Below are 19,308 nucleotides of genomic sequence, written 5' to 3'. Positions count from 1 at the left end.
AGCTGTTGAGTGAGAAGCTGTTATGGTGAGAGCTGTCTATGGTATTGGATGGGTCCTGTTATACCTTGGAATAAACCTGCAAGTTCCTGATGAATCTCCTGAGTCAAGTGTCCTTATTATATGCAAAGGAGATTCCCACATTGGCGTAGTCGGCAGCTGGACCAAAGGAGGACCCAGCATCCACAACGCTCTGCTTTGATTATTTTACAAGGTACTGTGAATTCTGATTTGGGGGTTGGGAGCTCTCGCCGTGAATATTTATAATATGGTAATTAGGTTTTGGATCGTCACGGGCTCGCCCCTCTTATAATTGTTTTTTTTTTCTCGTCTAAAAATTTAATGGCGCTGTCAACAGCTACCAGCACATGAAGCTGTGTGACATTCATGCTAGTGCGCTTATCTTTCATACGTTCTTGACCGCGCTAGACTTTAGGCGGAAGCGCATTATTTGAGGCTAAAACCGTTGCCTACCTCCACGCGGCGTTTTCTACTGACTACGAGGGCTTCGCCGCGTGTGGGTGTTGCCCCGTGCCTCAGTCTTCACCATTGTTCTGGTGCGAGGATCGAGGAAAGGCAGGGAGCGCTGCCAGGCAGCCGCGGCAGCGGAAAACAAAGTTGCCAGGCAGCCACAGCACCGGAAGAGTTTGTGCGTTTCACCTCCGTGATACACACACGCCTCGTTGGTGACGCATTTAAAGAAGGAAGTGGAAGCATTGCCCAGCAACTCTTAACAAGAAGCATCACTAGTCTGCTCCAGTGCGTTTCAAATTGAGTTTCGCATCCGTGATACGCACATGCTAAGGTCGACACGGAGCGCATCAATTTAATTTTGAATTACGATTTGCGTGCATTATCCTTTTTCACCAATGACACCACGTTTGGGAATAATTATTCCAATTTATTCTATATTTCAACTGCGCGTTCCACATCAGTGATACGCACACTATGGTAAAATATAGAGGCAGCTTTCAAGGAGCATCAATTGTTCACTTCCCTTTAGTTACTGTGACTCACTCACATTTAAGAAAGTTACTGGCTCGTAATTTTTTTTTTCTAAATTGACTTTTCGGATTTATTCATAAATGACAGGTTACTATTTGGTCATTTCCTTAATTTTACAGTTACAGATTCTCCTGTTCGGAGTTACATTTACTCATATTGTCGCATTAACTTTGGTCGACACTACAGAACAAGAACAGTGAAGCTTTTAACAAGTTTTTTTTTTTTTTTCTTTTTCTCTCTTGTTACCTGACACTGCCATCTACTGTTCATTTTTGAGAATGTATTCTTCTACGATTGACAAGTTTAAGTGGGAAGGTTGTTATGTTCATTCCATATTGTATGATTGTAACTTCATTCAGCAAATCTGGGTCTAAGTGAAGGAAGCATTCTAGTTTATTCTTCACATTATTTTTAATAGTGTTAGTGAGGTTTGCATTTAAGTGGGAACAGCTCTAGTGTGCTCTAGAATTAACATTTTTTTTTTTTGGTGATCTGGAGTGGGTTATTATTTAGTATTTAATAACTATGCAGAATGTGACTGCTCCCCCCTTTTTCTTATCTGAACCTGGTGAGCCCACTATCAAGTGGAAGAAGGTATTTGAGCGATATGCTAAGGTCTGTGGCGTGAATCTTGGTGCAGAGAGAAGAACCGCTCTCCTTTTACATTGTCTCAGGTCGGAGGGACAAGATGTTTTGGACCATCTAGCTGATCTTTCTGCTGCTGAAAGCAGGGGTCTAAATGAATATGAAGTTTGTATTAAAAAATTAGATAATCATTACCTACCAAAAGTTAGCACAATACTTGAGAGCTATCAGTTCACTAAAAGGCTTCAAAATTATGGGGAATCAGTAGAAGTGTATATTACTCAACTAAGGAAGCTTGCGTCTTCTTGTAAATTTGAACAACTTTTAGATGAGAGAATAAGAGATCAGTTTATGTTAGGGTTAAACTTGGAGAAAGTTCGCGAAGAACTCTGGTTAAGAGATGAACCTTCCTTAGATGAGGTGTTACAAGTGGCAAAAAGGATCGAACACTCTTTAAAATTTGTTGACACATTAAAGAAAGATGTGCAAGTCTCTATTCAAACTGTTAAGGAAGGCATTGCAAGTAAAAATCTGTCGAAAGGTGATGACGCTGTTAAAGGTAAATCTAAATCTTTTGTTCCGAAATGTTTTAGGTGTGACAAACTTGGGCATTATGCAAATGATAAAAAATGTCCTGCACTGAAGGCAATTTGTGCCAAATGTAAGCGCAAGGGTCATCTTTCATTTGTTTGTAAAACAAAAAATTCTGCCAGCAATGTCAGAACTGTTGAGACAGAGGTTCAGGAAGAGGACTTTGTGTGTGGTCAAATAGTAGTTCAGATTCAATCGCATGTACAACAAAATAAGTCTGGCGAGCAAAGATCTTGTCCTTTGGATATAATACAAGTTGAGGGTGAATCTACAAGAGTACTTTTTTGATTCAGGGGCCAAAATCACTATTGTTTTGAAAACGTTCTATCAGACGAAGCTTGCTGGGAAAGTTAATTTACTTAAACCAGATATACGCCCTTTGGCTTATGGGGGTGAACCCATACCACTGTGTGGGTATTTTGTAGGTTTAATTGAATACTGTGGACGATATGTATCAGGGAAGGTGTATGTCTCCAAGAAGGGTGACAGTATTATTAGCTGGTTCCACCAAGCGGATTTAGGGGTAATGTTGGACCCAGGGAGTTCCTCTCCAATCATTCTTAAGCAAAATATTCAAACTGTTCATCTCAAGTCTGATGGGGATGTTGTAGTGATATTAAAAGTAAATTTCCAAAGGTATTTAGAGAGGAATTAGAATGTCTTAAAGATTTTAAATTGAGCATTCCTTTACGTCGTAACTTTCAACCTTCTTCATGTAAAGTTAGGAGTGTACCTCTAGCAGTGAGAGAGGAGATGAGGAAAGAATTAGAGAAACTTAAAGATGGTGGAATAATTGAAGAGGTTACCAACACTGAATGGCTTGCTTCGGTTGTCGCTGCACGCAAGGCGAATAGGTCTCTACGCTTGTGTGTGGACTTGAGACAACTAAATAAGTGGGTGGTTGTAGACAAGTATCCACTACCTAATATCTCGGAGTTGCTCACACTACTAGGTGGTGCCATAGTTTTTAGCACAATTGATTTAGCTTCTGCATACCACCAAATTGAGCTGGAGACGTCTTCCAGAGACCTGACTTCATTTATCACACTTTTCGGAACTTTCAGATTCGTTAGGATGCCGTTTGGCCTAATGTCGGCGGCATCTGTATTTCAACGTGCTATGGAGAGAGTTCTTGAGGGGTGTGATGGGGTTTTGTGTCTATCAGGATGACATTTTGGTTTTTGCAAAGGATCACAAGAAGCATAGGAAGTTTCTTTTTGATGTTTTAAACAAACTTGAGGATGCCAATCTAACCATAAAGTTAGAGAAGTGTCGCTTTGAAACCTCTTCTATTCATTATTTAGGACATACGATTTCAGGTGCAGGCATCTCTCCAAAACCTGACTTGGTTAACACAATTTCTCGTATGCCACCTCCGTCATCTAGAGAGGAACGTATGAAGTTTTTTGGCATGGCGGAGTATTATAATAAATTTGTTGAGGGATTTGCGGAACATTGCTTGAGTATGAGGGCACTTTTGAAGAAAGGTGTGGAATTCAATTGGTCTCAGGAGTGTGATGAGGAATTTGTTGGGCTTAAGAAAAAACTCTGTAATGCACCTAACCTTAAAGGTTTTAATCCTTCTAGGATTTCTGTAATAACTACGGATGCAAGTGTCAAAGGGTTGGGGGCAGTGTTACAACAGGGGAGTGAAAATGGATTAGAAACCATCACTTTCATTTCTAGAGCTCTTCAGGATACAGAATCACGCTACTCTGTAATTGAGCGCGAGGCTCTTGCAGTATTTTGGGCCATCAGGAAGTTAAAGAAATTTTTGTGGGGTACCAAATTTTTGGTTAAATCAGATCACAAACCCCTATGTGAAATATTTTTAAAAAAAGGTATCGACCAAGTTTCTGGCAGAATTAGTAAGTGGGTCATAGCTCTTCAAGAGTATGATTTTGAAATAAAATACATCCCTGATATTGAGAACACCATAGCTGATACTCTTTCAAGGCTTGTAGAGGGTTCTGGTGATGAAGAAGAAACAGATGACTGGGTTGAGAATGACTCACACGTGTGTTTGGTCAATGCTGGTATAATTGATGAGGATCAATGGCGGATTAAGTTATCTCTGGATCCTGTATTGTCTGAAGTAATGTGTTTAATTCAGAATGGATGGAAAAAGAAAAATGCTGGGTCAATTGAAGCTATAAAATTTTGGGGTGTGAAAGATGAGTGGGGTGTGTGTAATTGTATTTTGTTACGTGGGACACGGTTGATACCCCTTTTGAGATCAGAAAAGTTTTGGTGGATATGGCTCAGGAATTGCACTCGGGTATGTCCAGTACCAAAGAGAGGCTTCGTTCCTCTTATTGGTGGCCTGGTATGGACCTACAAGTTGAAAGGGTTATTAGAAATTGCTTGGTTTGTGCCACTAGTGAAAAGTCGAAACTGGTCAGAGTTCAACCTATGATTATCAGGGAACTTCCCAGTGGGCCTTGGAAAGAGGTAGCTCTGGATATTGTGGGTCCCATTTATTCCAACGGGCAACAAAATTTTATTTTGGTGATTTGGGATTTATTTGCAAGGTGGCCTCAGATACAGTTTACATCTGGTATAGAAACTATTCATGTAATTAGATTTCTTGAAAACCTCATGGCTAGAGAGGGATTCCCAGAGTCAATCTTGACAGACAATGGGGTGCAGTTGTTCTCAAAAGAAATGGAAACATTTCTAAAGGATAGAGGTATAAAGCATAAAAAATGTTCACTATATCACCCTAAAACAAATGGAATGGTTGAGAGGTTCAATAGGGTGATTAAGGAGACAATCTATTTAGCAAGAGCTCTGGAAAAAACTGGAAAGAACAAGTCTTGAAGAAAATTGAAGATTATAGGATGACTCCACACAGTTCAACGGGTCAGTAGATCTAAAAGGTTGTCCTTAGATTTACAGCAAGAGAGAAAATTGAGATTGTCACATTGCAAACAATTAACCCTTTACTCAGTCACAGAGACTTCTCGATTACAATACAGTTCTGAAATTCACATTTCTGCTGTCTGATCAGAATAACTCTTGTAAGACATCTCTGTTTTTAGGTGTAGGATACTTATTTTTCCTCCTTAGCTTCAAATCTACAGTGGGGTTGTTTAAGAAGTGCCTTGCATTAGTGGCGTATACAAAAAGTGATTAATGGAATGCTTGAATTAATCTCAGCCACTGGTAATTACTCGACCCGCATCCCAATCCATGGTTATTTTGAAAGCCATGTCCGCTCAGTTTGGACCCAGCTATAAGCAAATGAGTCTTGACTCTGCTCCAGTCGGGACAGTCCAGCCCGAACTGCCAAGCCAGTCCTCCCTGAACCGGAACACAAGTAACTCTGGACTGCTTTACCCTAATTATGGGCTCACCAGGCGGGTACAGCTTGGTTTCAGTGGCACAGTGTGCACAGGACCCACGTGTGGGGATTCCCATCCCACTCACTAATGTATACAAAAAAGTGATGGATGGAATGCTTGAATTAATCTCAGCCACTGGTAATTGCTTGGAGCTGAATCCCAGTCCATCGGTATTTTGCACACCATTTCACCCCGTTTGGACCCAGAGCCATCAGAGTATGAGGCTACTTAATCTTTGACAACCCACCACAGCTCTACTGCACTCTGTGGAGTTATCTATCAATTGGCAGAAGTCATCACTCAAATATTTATTTGCTTGGAATTTTGTTGCTTATCAACATGATTATTTTCCTGATTTGTTATGCAATGCAGATTTGTTAAGGCACACTATCACCCAGGAGGGTATCCTGGCACTGAGCACATGTGAGTCTAGCCGAAGCTCAAAAAGTGAGAGGGAGGCTCTTATGTGTAGTTCCGCACTTTTGGAGTGATGTAGGAGATGGTTTGAATGCTCTATCTGGTTTTCCATATGTGTAGGGTGTGTGAAAGTAGGAGTCTGAATAAGTGGAGTTGTCTGGAAGGTTTGTTAAAGAAGATGCAATTGTTGAGGTAAGCTGGGCCAGTGTTATGTAGTGCCTTGAAAGTGTGGGTGAGGAGTTTGAGTTGTGCTTGTTTGTGCATGGAGAGCCAGCGGAGCTCCTTCACGTGTGGTGAGATGTAAGGGTGTGTGGCATGGGAGGTGAGAGTTATTCTGGTTGACGAGTTCTGAATGGTCTGCCGCCTTCTGGTGAGTTTATTTTTTATAATTGATCCTGGCATAGAGCGTGTCTCAGTAGTGCAGCTTGCTTGTGACCAGGACCTGCGTGACAGTTTCCGGGTGCTGATGGTAGCCATTTTAAAATGTTCCTTAGAATCTCCTGGATATGGAAGCATGAAGCGGTGATAGCGTTGCAGTCATGTCTTTCAGTAGACATGTGCCTCTCGCTTCATGGGAAGATAATGAGGTTGACTATCTTCTGGATGGGAAGGTTGCTTTTCTGCTGGTCGTCTTTCATCTGTCTCATCCCAAAATACTTGTGCGCTACAAAGCCCCACCCAGATAGTAGGGTCATGCACTCCAATGCCCTGAACAGTGAATAGGTCTCAAGTAATTAATGGAGGCAAAAGTTTCACATGGAAGAAACGTGAAGAGGTTTTGGAATCAATGCAACACCAACACCCCAAGTGATGTACTGGTTCTTAGATGCGTATATTGGAGCTTATCTGGGGGATTGCTCACTACAGGGTTGTTGTTCCCTTTGGGGAACCTGTATAACATAAGCACCCCGGGTCTCAGTTCCATCAGGCTGCTTCTTCAAGCGTCCTGCTGAAGAATCAAAAGGTTTAGAGGTTTACATTGGTGGAGTTTGACAACACAACAATTATGTTTTTATGTGTGCAAATAAGAAGAGACGAGATTGATCAGCTTGTTTAGAGAAGCACAGCATCTCTTGTACTGGAGAATTCAACACAACGTGCAGCTGTCCGTTCAGAACTTACCAGGAGTGTGCAGCAAGCAGGTAGATGCTTTAAGCAGTTTCCTGTCAGGTTAACATGATTTAGTTTTACATGTAGCTGGACGTCTAGTGTGTTTGGCAAAAACGTCTGTAGAATGGTATAGAACTACATTTGACTCCTTTGTTCTCGTCCTGTTGATATGAACTACAATAGGAAAAGGTCAGTGCATCATGGCCCACGATGTTTGTCATTGCACCCACCTTTAAAGATTTAAATGTGGGACCTGGTCCTTCTACAGTATTCTTCACAATCTCCCATCATGGTATCCTACACACATAATTTGTTGTCAGGGTTCAATGACAACATTTGTCCACCATAACTTGACTTTTCACTTAACAGGTTAGCTCCTGAGTTTCTTCAGTGTGGGCACAGAAATGTTGCTGAAGAGTGCAAGAAAGTTCTTAAGGAGGTAAAGTGTTTGCACTAAGACAAATTCAAGAAAGTGAGACATTGTGTTGGCGCACTGTGCATCACCACAACTCTTATGCGAATGAAGAACAGGCTGTGGTTCTGTATCGTCTGTTAAATTAATCTATGTCTAATCTTAACTTATGTTTTGATTAGAGTACATCTCAGTCACTGCACATATAGGAAGTTCCAAGACAAAAATATTTTTTTACAGTGCCCATCACACATGATTTTCTGGTCAGGCTGACGAGAAGTGCTCCTCTGTTCTGCAAATCGATCTGTGTATGTGATAATAATGTGGTGCTTTATAAGCTCAAAGATTCTTCATTTGAGCCTATGTGGCATGAAATGTCTAGCATGAAAAATTGTACATCTGACCACCATCCATTGAGCAGAAGAGTCTGGGATATCTAGGTGCTCTCCATGGGGGGGGGTGTTCTTTGCATACTTCCACCTGCACATGGTGCTGCTTAGAACTCCCACGCACTTTTAACTGGAGGATTACCTTGGCTATTTTTGTCCCTACAACACTCAGAGTTGTGTGGAATATGCTCTCCCATTGGAGGTGAGGAGAGTGCTGAAGAACTAGATTGTAAATACTTTCAGGTGAGCAGATAGCTTCTGCTTTCATATGGCTGAGAAGGCAGTTACATGGCAGTCCATTCCTAAGGGTCTACATTCAGGTTTGAAAGCTCCAAGGGCTCACTCTACAAGAATGAGCAGCTGTTGCTGCCATGCCTCTAGCAATGTCCCTCTTCTTGAGATATGCAAACCACCTACTTGGAAATTAGTGTGCTCGTTATTTTGAAGTCCAGTCATACAGCAGATGGTTGCATAGGCTGGGTTTCCCTCCTGCAGCAGTATTTTTGGGATGCGTTAATACCGCGGTATTCCAAGTTTCTCAAGAGTTCCCTAAAAAACCCAATTATTGCGTACGATTGCTATGGTTATTCTAATTTTTCTATGATTTTGTCACCTGGAGATTTGAGTGGATATATTAGGAGTGCAGAATTCCTGCATTTCCTGTAATTCCTGATTTGGCTGAGATAACGGAATGCCACTAGCACACAGTCAGTCAAGATAACTTTATTCGGTTTTCAGAAAAAAAAACATAAAATTACATAAAATCAGCAATACAGTAAATAGTTACCATGATCTATTTACGAACAACATGAGAAGAATTAATTCAGATCAATTGTTAAAAAGAATAAAAACATGATAAAAATAATAAAATCCTTAATGTTCAGTCCTAAACACGGCACTTAAGGGGGTACAGTAATAATTCTAATGTATCTAGATCAGATACAACTACTAGTACCGTTTTCTAATAGCAACTGCAACTTTGACATCATTGGAAACCCCAGTACATAAATCGGTGGTTGCCAGAAAGTGTAAATTATTAAAACTGTCAATATAAAAACATGGCTTGAATTTTTTTAGAATAGGAACTAAAAATTTCCTCCTTGGCTCTTTGTAAAGGGTGCAAAAAAGCGTAAAGTGCAACGTGCTTTGGGTTGCCAAATTGTTTCAAGGACAGGGCACCAAATTGTCTGCCCACCCAGCCTGCTTCGAAAAGCAATTAAAAATGCAGGGTCAATAAGCGGAACCTTGTTAAGTAAAAACGGGTCTGAATATTTGTAGAGAACATTAGATAAAAATGCTGTTTGGCAGGGAATGAGCAGAGAGGGTCTGCTGCCTCCGGCTGAGAACAGCGCGTGTTTGGCCTAGCAGAATGCGCCTCTTTTATATTTCTTCTCGCGTTCTCACGGATGCTAGCTAGGCAATCAAAATAGTGTCCCAGGCCTAACTTGTGAAGGTTATCCCTAACAAATCAGAGCCAGGGATAGCTAATGCATCATCAAGGCTAAGGCAATCTTTAATAACCTCTCTAGTAAATAACAGCTCTTCCGATAACCAAATTTTAGCCCATAGAAGTAAGGGGGCAATATTTATACAATCTTCAACAAGGTCAAGCCCCACCTCATAATGGCAGAAATTTGTGGGGGCACCATTTGGGACCGACAATCTTTTAATGAACTTATTTTCCATGATTTGTAGTTGGTTACAGTTATGGTACCCCAAAAACCTGCACCATATGTTGCCACCGGAACACATTTGGCTTTATAAAGTGTAACAAGCTCGGTCACCGTTTTTTGCCCTAGTTTGGATGCAAAGCGGAAGAGTCCCTCAACCACCCTGCATAAGCTATGCACCCTTGTGGTCACAAGCAGACCCCATTTCAGCTTATTATTAAAAATGTTCCCTAGATAATTAAAAATTAAATTTTATCAATCCTCTTTGGCCCAATCGCATAGTTTCTGGTATTAGTTGTTTGTGGTCCGCAGACCATAACTCAAGATTTCCCCAAATTAACCTTTAAATCCAGTGATTTCATAAAATCAGAAAATGCATCAAGTGATTTTTGGAGGCTATTGGTTGTTAGATTCATTAAAACTGTATTGTCCGCGTAGGAGAAAAGCGAGACCCAGAATCTCCCAATCCGTGGACAGTCAAGATCTTTCTCTGCAAGGAAAGCATCAAGGCCATTGGTGTAAATTGTAAAAATAAAAGGCGCTAAAATGCATCCCTGCCGGACACCCTCTGTCGATACAATAGGCCTAGTCTTTTCACCATTGGCGCCATATCTGATACTAACAGAGGCCCAGGCGTGGAGCCTGTGGAGAAGAGAAACTAAAGGTTCCTCAACTCCCATTTTTCCCATCAGTGCCCACAACTTATCCCGATTTACAGTATCAAAAGCGCTGGACAAGTCCATGAAGGCCAGATGAATAGAACCCCTCCTGGCCCTCATGTACTTGCCCATGATCAGGGACAAGTTGAGGCACTGTTCGATTGTACCTATGCCCCTTCTGAAGCCATACTGTGATCTTGCAATCACCCCTGTGTCTGACGCCCAAGTTTCTAGTCTAGCAAGGACAACCCTACCCAACAGTTTTGCTGTGGCATCAATAAGGGAGATTGGCATATAGCAGGAGGGGTCACTCCTGTTACCTTTTTTAAACACAGGGACTACTTTAGCCTCCTTCCAAGATGCCGGAATAGGGCCGATCACCACGGCCGTAAACACATTTGTCAATAATGGGGCCCATAGATTAATATTAGTTTTAAAAAGGTCCAATGGCACTCCATCCGGGCCAGGGGCTTTTATACTGACTCCTTTGATTATGGCTTCCTCAACCTCAGCTACTGAAATTGATGCACTTAAGTGACAGGCCGAGGTTAGGTTTTGGGGAAGATCCTCCCCGGGGACCTCATATGGGCGACCGTTAGGATTAAAAATGGCCAAATAGTGGGCTTCCCAGACATTACCCAAGATCAAGGAATCCATCCTGCCCATCTCCTCATTAAATAGTGGGCGATTTATGACTTCCCAGAACCCTTTTGAGTCCTTAAGGTTGCTCGCTCTTTCCAGATCGTCCCAGGCTAAGTGCTTCAGTTCTTCTTTCCTCTGTTTCACCGTGACTTTATAGACCTTCCTAGCAAATTTGATCTGAGCCTTGTCACAGGGGTGTGCATGCAGTGCCTATTTTAAACTTTTGAGCGCTCTTGTACATTCCACGTTAAACCACCTTGTCTCCGGGTGGTCCACCGCCTTGATTATTTTAGTCAAATTTGCGTCTACGTGCGAGCAAACTAGTTGGAATTCCTGAATAATCTCAACTGGGAGCAGGTCATAGGCTAGGCACTTCACACTGGAATCATAATTTGATCCAACAATTTTAGCTTCAAACTTGATTGGTTTTACTTTTTTCCATCTAAGTGTTACTCCCATATTAGGATTAAAAGAAACTTGGTGACCTACTAGCATTCTCCGTGTGAGCTATTATACCGATTATCATTGTAAGTGAATTATGGTCGCTCACACTATTTGGAACCACCCCAAAGTCACCAATGAGTTGCAGGCACTTGTATGCTATAAACATAAAATCAATAATGCTCTTCCTGCCACAACCCACATAGGTGGGACACTGCATTTAGGTATTGCTAACTAAGTCATTGATAAGGCCCAGGTCATTCTCCATAATAATAGAGTTAAGAGCCTCTCCCTGAGGGGTTTGACTAAAATGCACCAGGGGGTTCCCCCCCATACTTAACATCCTGCCTGCGAGACCAGAGCTATGTGGGCAGATTGAATAATTGAAATCACCAACCCAGAGAATACACAAAGGTTGCAACTTCTCTAAGTATATTAATTTCTGACTGTAAAGCCTCAATAACTTGGCAAGGGTTGTGATTAAAAATATTATAATACCAATTGATCACTAATAGCTTAGCTTTCAGCAAATTGGAAATCACAACTAATTGAAACCAGGGAGATGTACCAACAACAGTGACTTTTATGGCTTCATATTTTACTGAAATAAACATTGCCAACCCACCTTTAGCCCTCCCTGAGGACGAGGGGGTAGAATTATCTATATATAAACAATAACCATTCAGTGCAATATCCTTTGTGTACCATGTTTCCTGTAGACAGATGATGTCAAATCCTTTAATGTACGTTACCCAAGACTCATCGGATAATGTAGAACCAATTCCTGCTATGTTCCAGGAAATGAATTAAGTAAAGACCTCTGCTGCCACTAGCACACTTTTGCTACTGCCAGAGATTTGACATCATTAACGTATCGTGAAAATCCCCCGAACAAAAAGCTGGCACTAATCATAGCTAAATAATCGGTGTTCGCATTGTATTTTCAGTAGAGAAGAACTAAAAAGAGGTACATCAACTAAGTGATGAGCCTCATAGTTTTCAGTGATGAGCTTCATTATTCCTAGTTTTGCTCTTCCACCTCCATAGTCCTAAACACCCACCCTCCCAGTAGTTTGCTGCACACTTTAATGACCTGTGTTTCTGCTGTGGGAGTATTTGACTTTTGCACTCACGTAGAGGAGCCAAGAACATAAAACCACCTTGAAAGGTTTCAACATTCAAATGTGTTTCTGTCAAGTATATTTCAGTTTAGCAGGCAATTCATTATGTGCCTGTCTACAGGGTAGGGACTCTGAAGATGAGGTCTGTGGCATGGAAGAGTAGGGCTCAATGTAAGGAAGAATATGATGGATAAAGTGGACTTCGTAAAACACTAGAACATCATGGTGGTGTATGCAGTAAGGAGGTGTACATCAGTGAACTTTATCTATTTTACTTTTGGTATTTATTTATTTTTTTAGATCCCCATTTGATGTTTTGGGAAACCGTGTGAGCTAGACCTCGTTATAGGAATTTTGCGTGTTCCACAGGGAAGAGAAACATTTTCATTCAGTTTCTGAAGTAAAACCAGCTAGAAAATCGACAGAGGGATTCATTGGGCAAGAAGTATATAACAATAATGAAAAAGTAGGCATATGTTTTTTTTTATTTAACTCTTTTGAAAGGCTTCCATAGAAATGTTGTTAACCTCCCGTCACCCACTTCACTCTTTCGTCCATTCACATGCTTTAACTTAAACAGTGATGCATGAGCAAATGATAGAAGCTGCAACCTTTAAAGTGACTAGGTCCATTTTCATATTGTGCCCTCCTCATTACTTACATTTATTATGGCTTACTAAAGATGTCGCATGCCAATTCATCCACTAAGTTTCTTCATGATGAAACCAATATTGGGTGTTTTAATAAGTTGAAATTTTGGTGGAAGCAATAACTGATTGCCGGCATACATAAACAAAAACAACAAATTACCTTTCTCAATTCAAAATTGGGAAGGTAACACTTACTACAATCTGCAGAGTAAGAAAAGAAGAAAATTCAATATAGAATGGTAAAACCCTCCCTGTGGTTCAATTTGTTGAAATATGCTTCAGGGTATAGGGTCTAAATTAGGCCTGGGTAGTGAACTCTGCTCCGTTTGCGGAGTTTTCTGCACTCCATGCTCTGCGTAGCATGTGGAGTTCCGAAATGTAGAGCAGAGTTTTTTCCTCGCTTGTGCTAGCCAACGTTAAGTTGGCATGTCAGGAAAATCCAAGACTAGACCAACTTACAGCAAGATTTCTCAACGTGGGTGTGTAGGAAAGTGCCCCTTTTTGCATGGTTGCCCCTCAGCTTTTGCCTGATGCTCTTTGACTTAGTGTGCCCTGGGTTCCTGCCAACCAGGTACCCTGGGCCTGTGTTCTTTCCCTAAAACTGTACTGTTGTAAACCCAATTGGCAACTCTCTGTCCACATACAAGTCCCTTGTAAAAGGTACCATGGGTACCAAGGGCACTGTGACCACGGAAGGCCTCTAAGGACAGCAGGACATATTGTGGCACCCTTACAGGCCCTGTAACTTAACACACACACACACACACTGCCATTGAAGGCTGCGTGTTTTGGTGCAGAGAAAAGAGAAGTCACCATGGCACACATACCTATGTGCCATGCCTACAATCCACTGCCTGTGGCATAGGTAAGCCACCCCCTCTAGCTGGGTGCACTATACCACTGGTGAGGGTACAAGTGCATGAGCCCTCTACCCCTACAGTGTCTAAGTCCATTCTTAGACTTTGTAAGTGCAGTAAAGCCATAAAGAGTATATGGTCTGGGAGTTTGCCAATATGAACTCCACAGCACCATAATGGGCTTTACTGAAATTTGAGATGTTTGGTATCAAACTTCTCAGCACATTAAACTGACAATGATGCCAGTGTGGGATTTATTGCCAAATGCACTCCGAGGGCATCATAGAGATGCCCCCTGATAAACAACATAAATCTAATGTCTAACTGGCTGCTTGCCAGCTGCCACCCCCAGACATGTTTCTGGACTCCTGGGTCAAGAGTCTCCCACACTTGGAGTCCCGAAACAAAGCACATCCTGGGTAGAGGTGCCAAGCCTGCACCCCCCCACACCCTACCCCCAGGATGGGCATGGTCCGGGAAGGAGAAGCTTCAAAGACTTGCCACCTTTCTGAGCTGACCCAGCCAATTGCTGCTTCCAGCAACTGGTCCCCACCCATTCTAACCCCCCACTTTGGGAGGGAGAATCTGTGAGAAAACCAAGATAGGAGGAGCGGTGAGGCAAAGCACAACTCTCAGTCCCCGCCATCTTGAAGATGGGGGGGACCCAGCCAACCAGAGTGAGGCTTATGCCCCCCCTCCCACTGGAAGGTGGCATAATAGGGGTGTACCCACCCCAAGGAAGGGGCCCATTGGTCCCGACCTGTACCTTCCTGAAATGCCCCTAAATTTAGTATTTAGGGGCAACCCCATACCTTGCCTTCTCAGACAAGCAAGAAGAAGGACCAAAGAGCTGTGCTGAAGGAAGAAGAGGACGACACCAACTGCCTTAGCCCCAGCCCTACCCGCCTGTCCCGACCTTGACCTGCTCCAGCAGAATCCCGGTGTGTCCTGCTGCTAGCAGTCCTCCAGAACCCGAAGGACCTGTCCTGCCTTCCCTACAAAGATTTTGTCTCCTGTGAGCATCTGACTTGCTCAAGAACCAGACTCTGGCCGAATCCGTGAGTCTGCACCCGATGCCCACGGCCCGAGTTCGGGTGGTCCAACACCACAAGAAGGTCTCCCCGGCGACCCTGACCTGGAATTTGGTGATCTCTGACCTACCTCAATCCTCCCGATTATGCCTGCAGCCTCTATCTGGAGGATCCTCCCTGACTACGACCAGAGCTGGTAAGGAAAACCTGACGCCTCAAGACACCCCTGCACCGGACGCCCCACAGCCTTGGGCGGCCCAATTGATGGTGTCCAGGCAACCCCGAACATCCCAACTTATCTCTCCAACCTACGGTCGCCCCCAGAAAGTCTTCGTACCCGAACCTGCAGTGTTTGTTCCGACCGTAGCTTCCCCATTGAAACCAACAGTGCACCCGATGTCGGTCCAGCACCCGGTCACCCCTATGCCCCTTTGGGAGCACCTTGTGTGCAAACTTGGATCCCCCTTTTCCCTGAGCTTAACCCTAGGAACATTGCTCCCTCAACCTTGTGGCCTGCTTGTGAGCAGCCACCAACCGACGGCCCCATAGGCTAACATTGGGCCTCAGCACTCTGCACCCGGCCACCCTAGTGCTGCTGAGAGTGCTTTTTGAGTGCATCCTGGACCCTGGGGAAACCCTTGTTCTAACCCCAGAAACTCGACCCTCAAGACAGTGTACTTACCTGCAAACCAATAACCTAATTTTTCCCATTAGGATTGTATTGACTGTTTTCCTCTGTTTGTATGGAAACATAAACAGTTTTTTGATAAAAACAGTTTCTTACCTTTTATCTAGACATATCACACTGAGTAGAAAAAGTTATCTAAAAAGTACTCTAGAAAGTAATCAAAAGTAATCCAAACGTAATATCAACTGTAATTGAATCTCTGCACAAACCTGTAACAAAAGTAATTCTCATCCAGCTTGCTTGTTGATCAATCTGTCTGGAAAAGTATAATTCTATTTACCTGTCCCAAGTCCTGCTGGGTTCTAAAAATAAAATACAACAAAGAAACATTTTTGATACAAACAATTGGTCTGAGTTCAGTCTTTGAGTGTGTGACCTCATTTCTTGCCGGAGTGTGTACAATAAATGCTTAACATTACCCACTGATAAAGCCTTACTGCTCGCCCACACTACCACAAATAGAGGGTAAGGTAGTATCTACTTTTACCTCTGTAAGCCTTTGGGGAACCACTGGACTCTGTGCACACTATATCTTACTTTGGTATAGCATATACAGAGCCAGCTTCCTACAGGATGTTCGTGGATGGTTGCGACCACTCGAGCTGAGAAACCTTCCGTTCACGTTGAGTAAGCTGCTGCTAAAGTAGACCATCTATTTGAGTGGCAGAAAGACGCAGTGCCCTCTTGTTCTGCGCATGGTGCCGTTCACTCTGATTTTCCATTGCGGGACAAATACCTTGTGCTAAAAATCAGTGCGAATGACGCAACCTAATGCACTCCGCCACTTGCGGAACTCCGTGTAGCATGGCGGAGATTTTTGGTCACTCCGCGAACTCCGCCCAGGCCTAGTCTAAATAATTTCCTTGCATTGTTGGTTGTTGTATTTTTAATTGGAGGGTTTCTAATTTTATGATTTAAGTGGCACACTTTAATAAATACTTGCTATGAATCTTTCTCAATTATAAATGCTCTTCTTTCTTTTTTACTATAGTTATGTAGTTGGATTTTGATATTTGAGACAGTGTTTGAGGCCCATTTCTCAATCAGTAACTATGAAATTCTCTTTAAGCATAAATGTGGATTTATCTTTCCATTTTCCCACCATTCTATATTGGAAATAGTAAAAATAAGGCATGAGGCAGTACATGGTATTTTAATCTCAAAAGCATGCCCCACTATACTTTGAAAACATTTTTTAATCTAGAAGTTGATTTAAAAAAAAAAAGAAAAATCTTAGTACAATCTCTGATCCTTTCTAGGATAGATTATGGGAATGCCATGTATTTAGGAGTACCAGCCTCTACGACTAAGCGACTTCAAGTCGTTCAGAATGCGGCGGCAAGACTTCTAATGGGTGTCAACCACCGCACATCAGCCAAACCCTCTCTCAAATCCCTTCACTGGCTTCCGGTGAAAGAGCGGGTTTTCTTTAAATCTTTGTGTCTGACACACAAACTCCTCCATGGGAAAGGCCCTCCCATCTTAGAAGATTTGGTCATTCCCCACAAATCCCTGCTAAATCTTCGGTCCAATGATCAAAACTTGGCTGTGATCCCTCGAATAAATAGATCTCATTCTGGTGGGCGTCTTTTTTCATTAAATGCCTCCAAGCTTTGGAACTCCCTTCCTCTGACTCTCCGCCAGGAGCCTTGTTTGCTTGTGTTCCGGCAGAAGTTGAAAACCTGGCTCTTTCCGAGGACATAGAGCCGTGCTCTAGTTAATGGTACTTTTCTTGTCCTTGGGTGATCCTTGTTGAGCGCTGGGATGCTTTCGAGTAGCCATGCGCTATATAAGAGCCTATTCAATTCAATTCAAACTTGTTTATTGTTATATTCGCAGGCTTAAGAATTCTGTTTAAAATGTAATAGGTTTTAAAATCATTAACGAACTTCCAAACAACTAACGAAACCATTACACTTTTATAATTCCCAATTATGTTTTGGGTTTGCATAACCTGTGAGGATGTAGCTTTGCAAAATGTGTCATTATCCATTCCTTCAACAAAGATGTCTTCCAGGGTCTCCTATTGATAAACCTTCTGAACCAATGCAATATGACAAATTATTTATAAGATTTTGTGGCACAATCCTCACTCTGAGACTGCTGGAGCTTTTTAGGGGTTGGGCCGAGGGGAAGGGTGGAGTGCCGTGATTGTGTTATTCCTAGCATAAAATGAGTCCAAGTATATACATTTGTAATTAACTTGCCTGTCCGGTTTCAGCTTTCTTTTATATCCAGTCATATAGTCTTACAAAAGCAAAAGGACAAAAGGTAAAGTACCACATAGGTTTTAAAATCGCCCATCTTTAGTCATGATAGCTGTCATATGCCAATGTGTATTCATGAAACTTTCCCATATTTAATATGAAGTCTGTTTGATTAAAATTAGTAATGTTCTGTTTTTTTTCTAGTTAGCGAATTGGAAACCAAAACTAAGGAGAAGATGGACGCTGCTAGAAAGAAAATCAATTTTGAAATCTCTGATCTCAAAGAAAGGTTGAAAGCTAGTCGTGAAACTATTAACAGTTTGAAAAATGAAATTAAGAAACTTGAAGAAGATGATCTCTCTAAAGACATTTAGAAACCAACTCACAGAATAACAGTAGCAGACTGGTCCAAATCGAAAATTTGTTGCAAGTTGGCACACATGTAGATGTTGATGCCTTCAAGCAGAACTGCAATTTTTATATGTGAACGATTTTACAAGTGCTAACTGGACATTGTTACGCATCTCAAAGCCATTGGTAAAGTTTACTAATATAAACATTTTGGACAATATCTTGCCAAATGCCCTTATTTTAAATGGGGAGGAGACTGACATGTTCCTGTTTATTGTTTACACTGGAACCTAACATTGTGTTGGTTTTAACATTTATGTTTGGCATTTAGCTCTGTTGACCTGCTCATCACACAAATGATCCAGTAGATAGGACATTATTGTAGTCCAGTGTTACAGTTGCTAAAAACTACATAAATTGTAAGTGCTACTGTGCTTAATCAGTGGGCAAGTTTGTATTTCTGCACGTGTTACTGCAACCTATGTTATGGTTTCTTCTACATGTTCTCCTAATTGTCTTGGTGTTATCAGATCCTGCCACACTAAGCTAGTGAAAGCTGAAATTAAATTTATTTTAACACTCAGACTAAACATTCACATCCCTTCCCTAAAAATAAAATGTTTCACAAGTAAAGTGTTCAGTTACTTGTGAAGTGGCTAACTTGATAAGTTTCATCAAGGTAGTTTTCTTTGCTTACAATTTTATTTGATGTATTTTATTGTTCTGTCACCAGAAACATGCTGTGTTGTTCACATCAGATCATGAATCAAGCCTTGAAAGTCAGACATGCTCATTAACCATTGCACATGGGTCTCCTATTGGTATATTAATCCATAGTTGATGCTTTGATGGGGCCGTTTTCCTTTAGATGCCTTAGGGTGAACCAACTGCTCCATACCTGGTTTTGTAAACCTTTTGGGGACCCGTGTGGATGAATATCATCCTGATCTAAGACTGTGAACATTGCTAGTCGAGAAACCACTTTTATCAGTCTCATTTCTTAATTTTGCAACTGTAAGAGAGATGATCCTTCAGAACAATGAGTTGTGAAAGGCTCCAAATAAAAGCAAGCCGTATTCAAAGAGACAGATGACAGTTTATCAGTGATGGAGATAGAAATCAGGACCAAGAACATGATACT

General features: G+C 41.9%; 1 protein-coding gene across 1 annotated transcript in view; it reads left to right on the top strand.

The window, feature by feature from the left end:
• LOC146855946 (YEATS domain-containing protein 4) overlaps positions 1 to 18,832 on the top strand; it is a 142,348-nt gene extending 123,516 nt beyond the window's left edge. Inside the window, exon 7 of the mRNA XM_085653902.1 lies at positions 18,021 to 18,832. Coding sequence (XP_085510028.1) covers positions 18,021 to 18,190 — 170 coding nt within the window. The 3' untranslated portion in view covers positions 18,191 to 18,832. The remainder of the gene's footprint in view (positions 1 to 18,020) is intronic.
• Positions 18,833 to 19,308: the final 476 nt, after the last annotated feature.

This window comes from Triturus cristatus, chromosome 4_1 (genome assembly GCF_964204655.1).
Source record: "Triturus cristatus chromosome 4_1, aTriCri1.1, whole genome shotgun sequence".
NCBI classification, from domain to species: Eukaryota; Metazoa; Chordata; class Amphibia; order Caudata; family Salamandridae; genus Triturus; species Triturus cristatus.
Note: the sequence above shows the minus strand (reverse complement) of the source record. Positions and strands in the feature narration are given on the sequence as shown.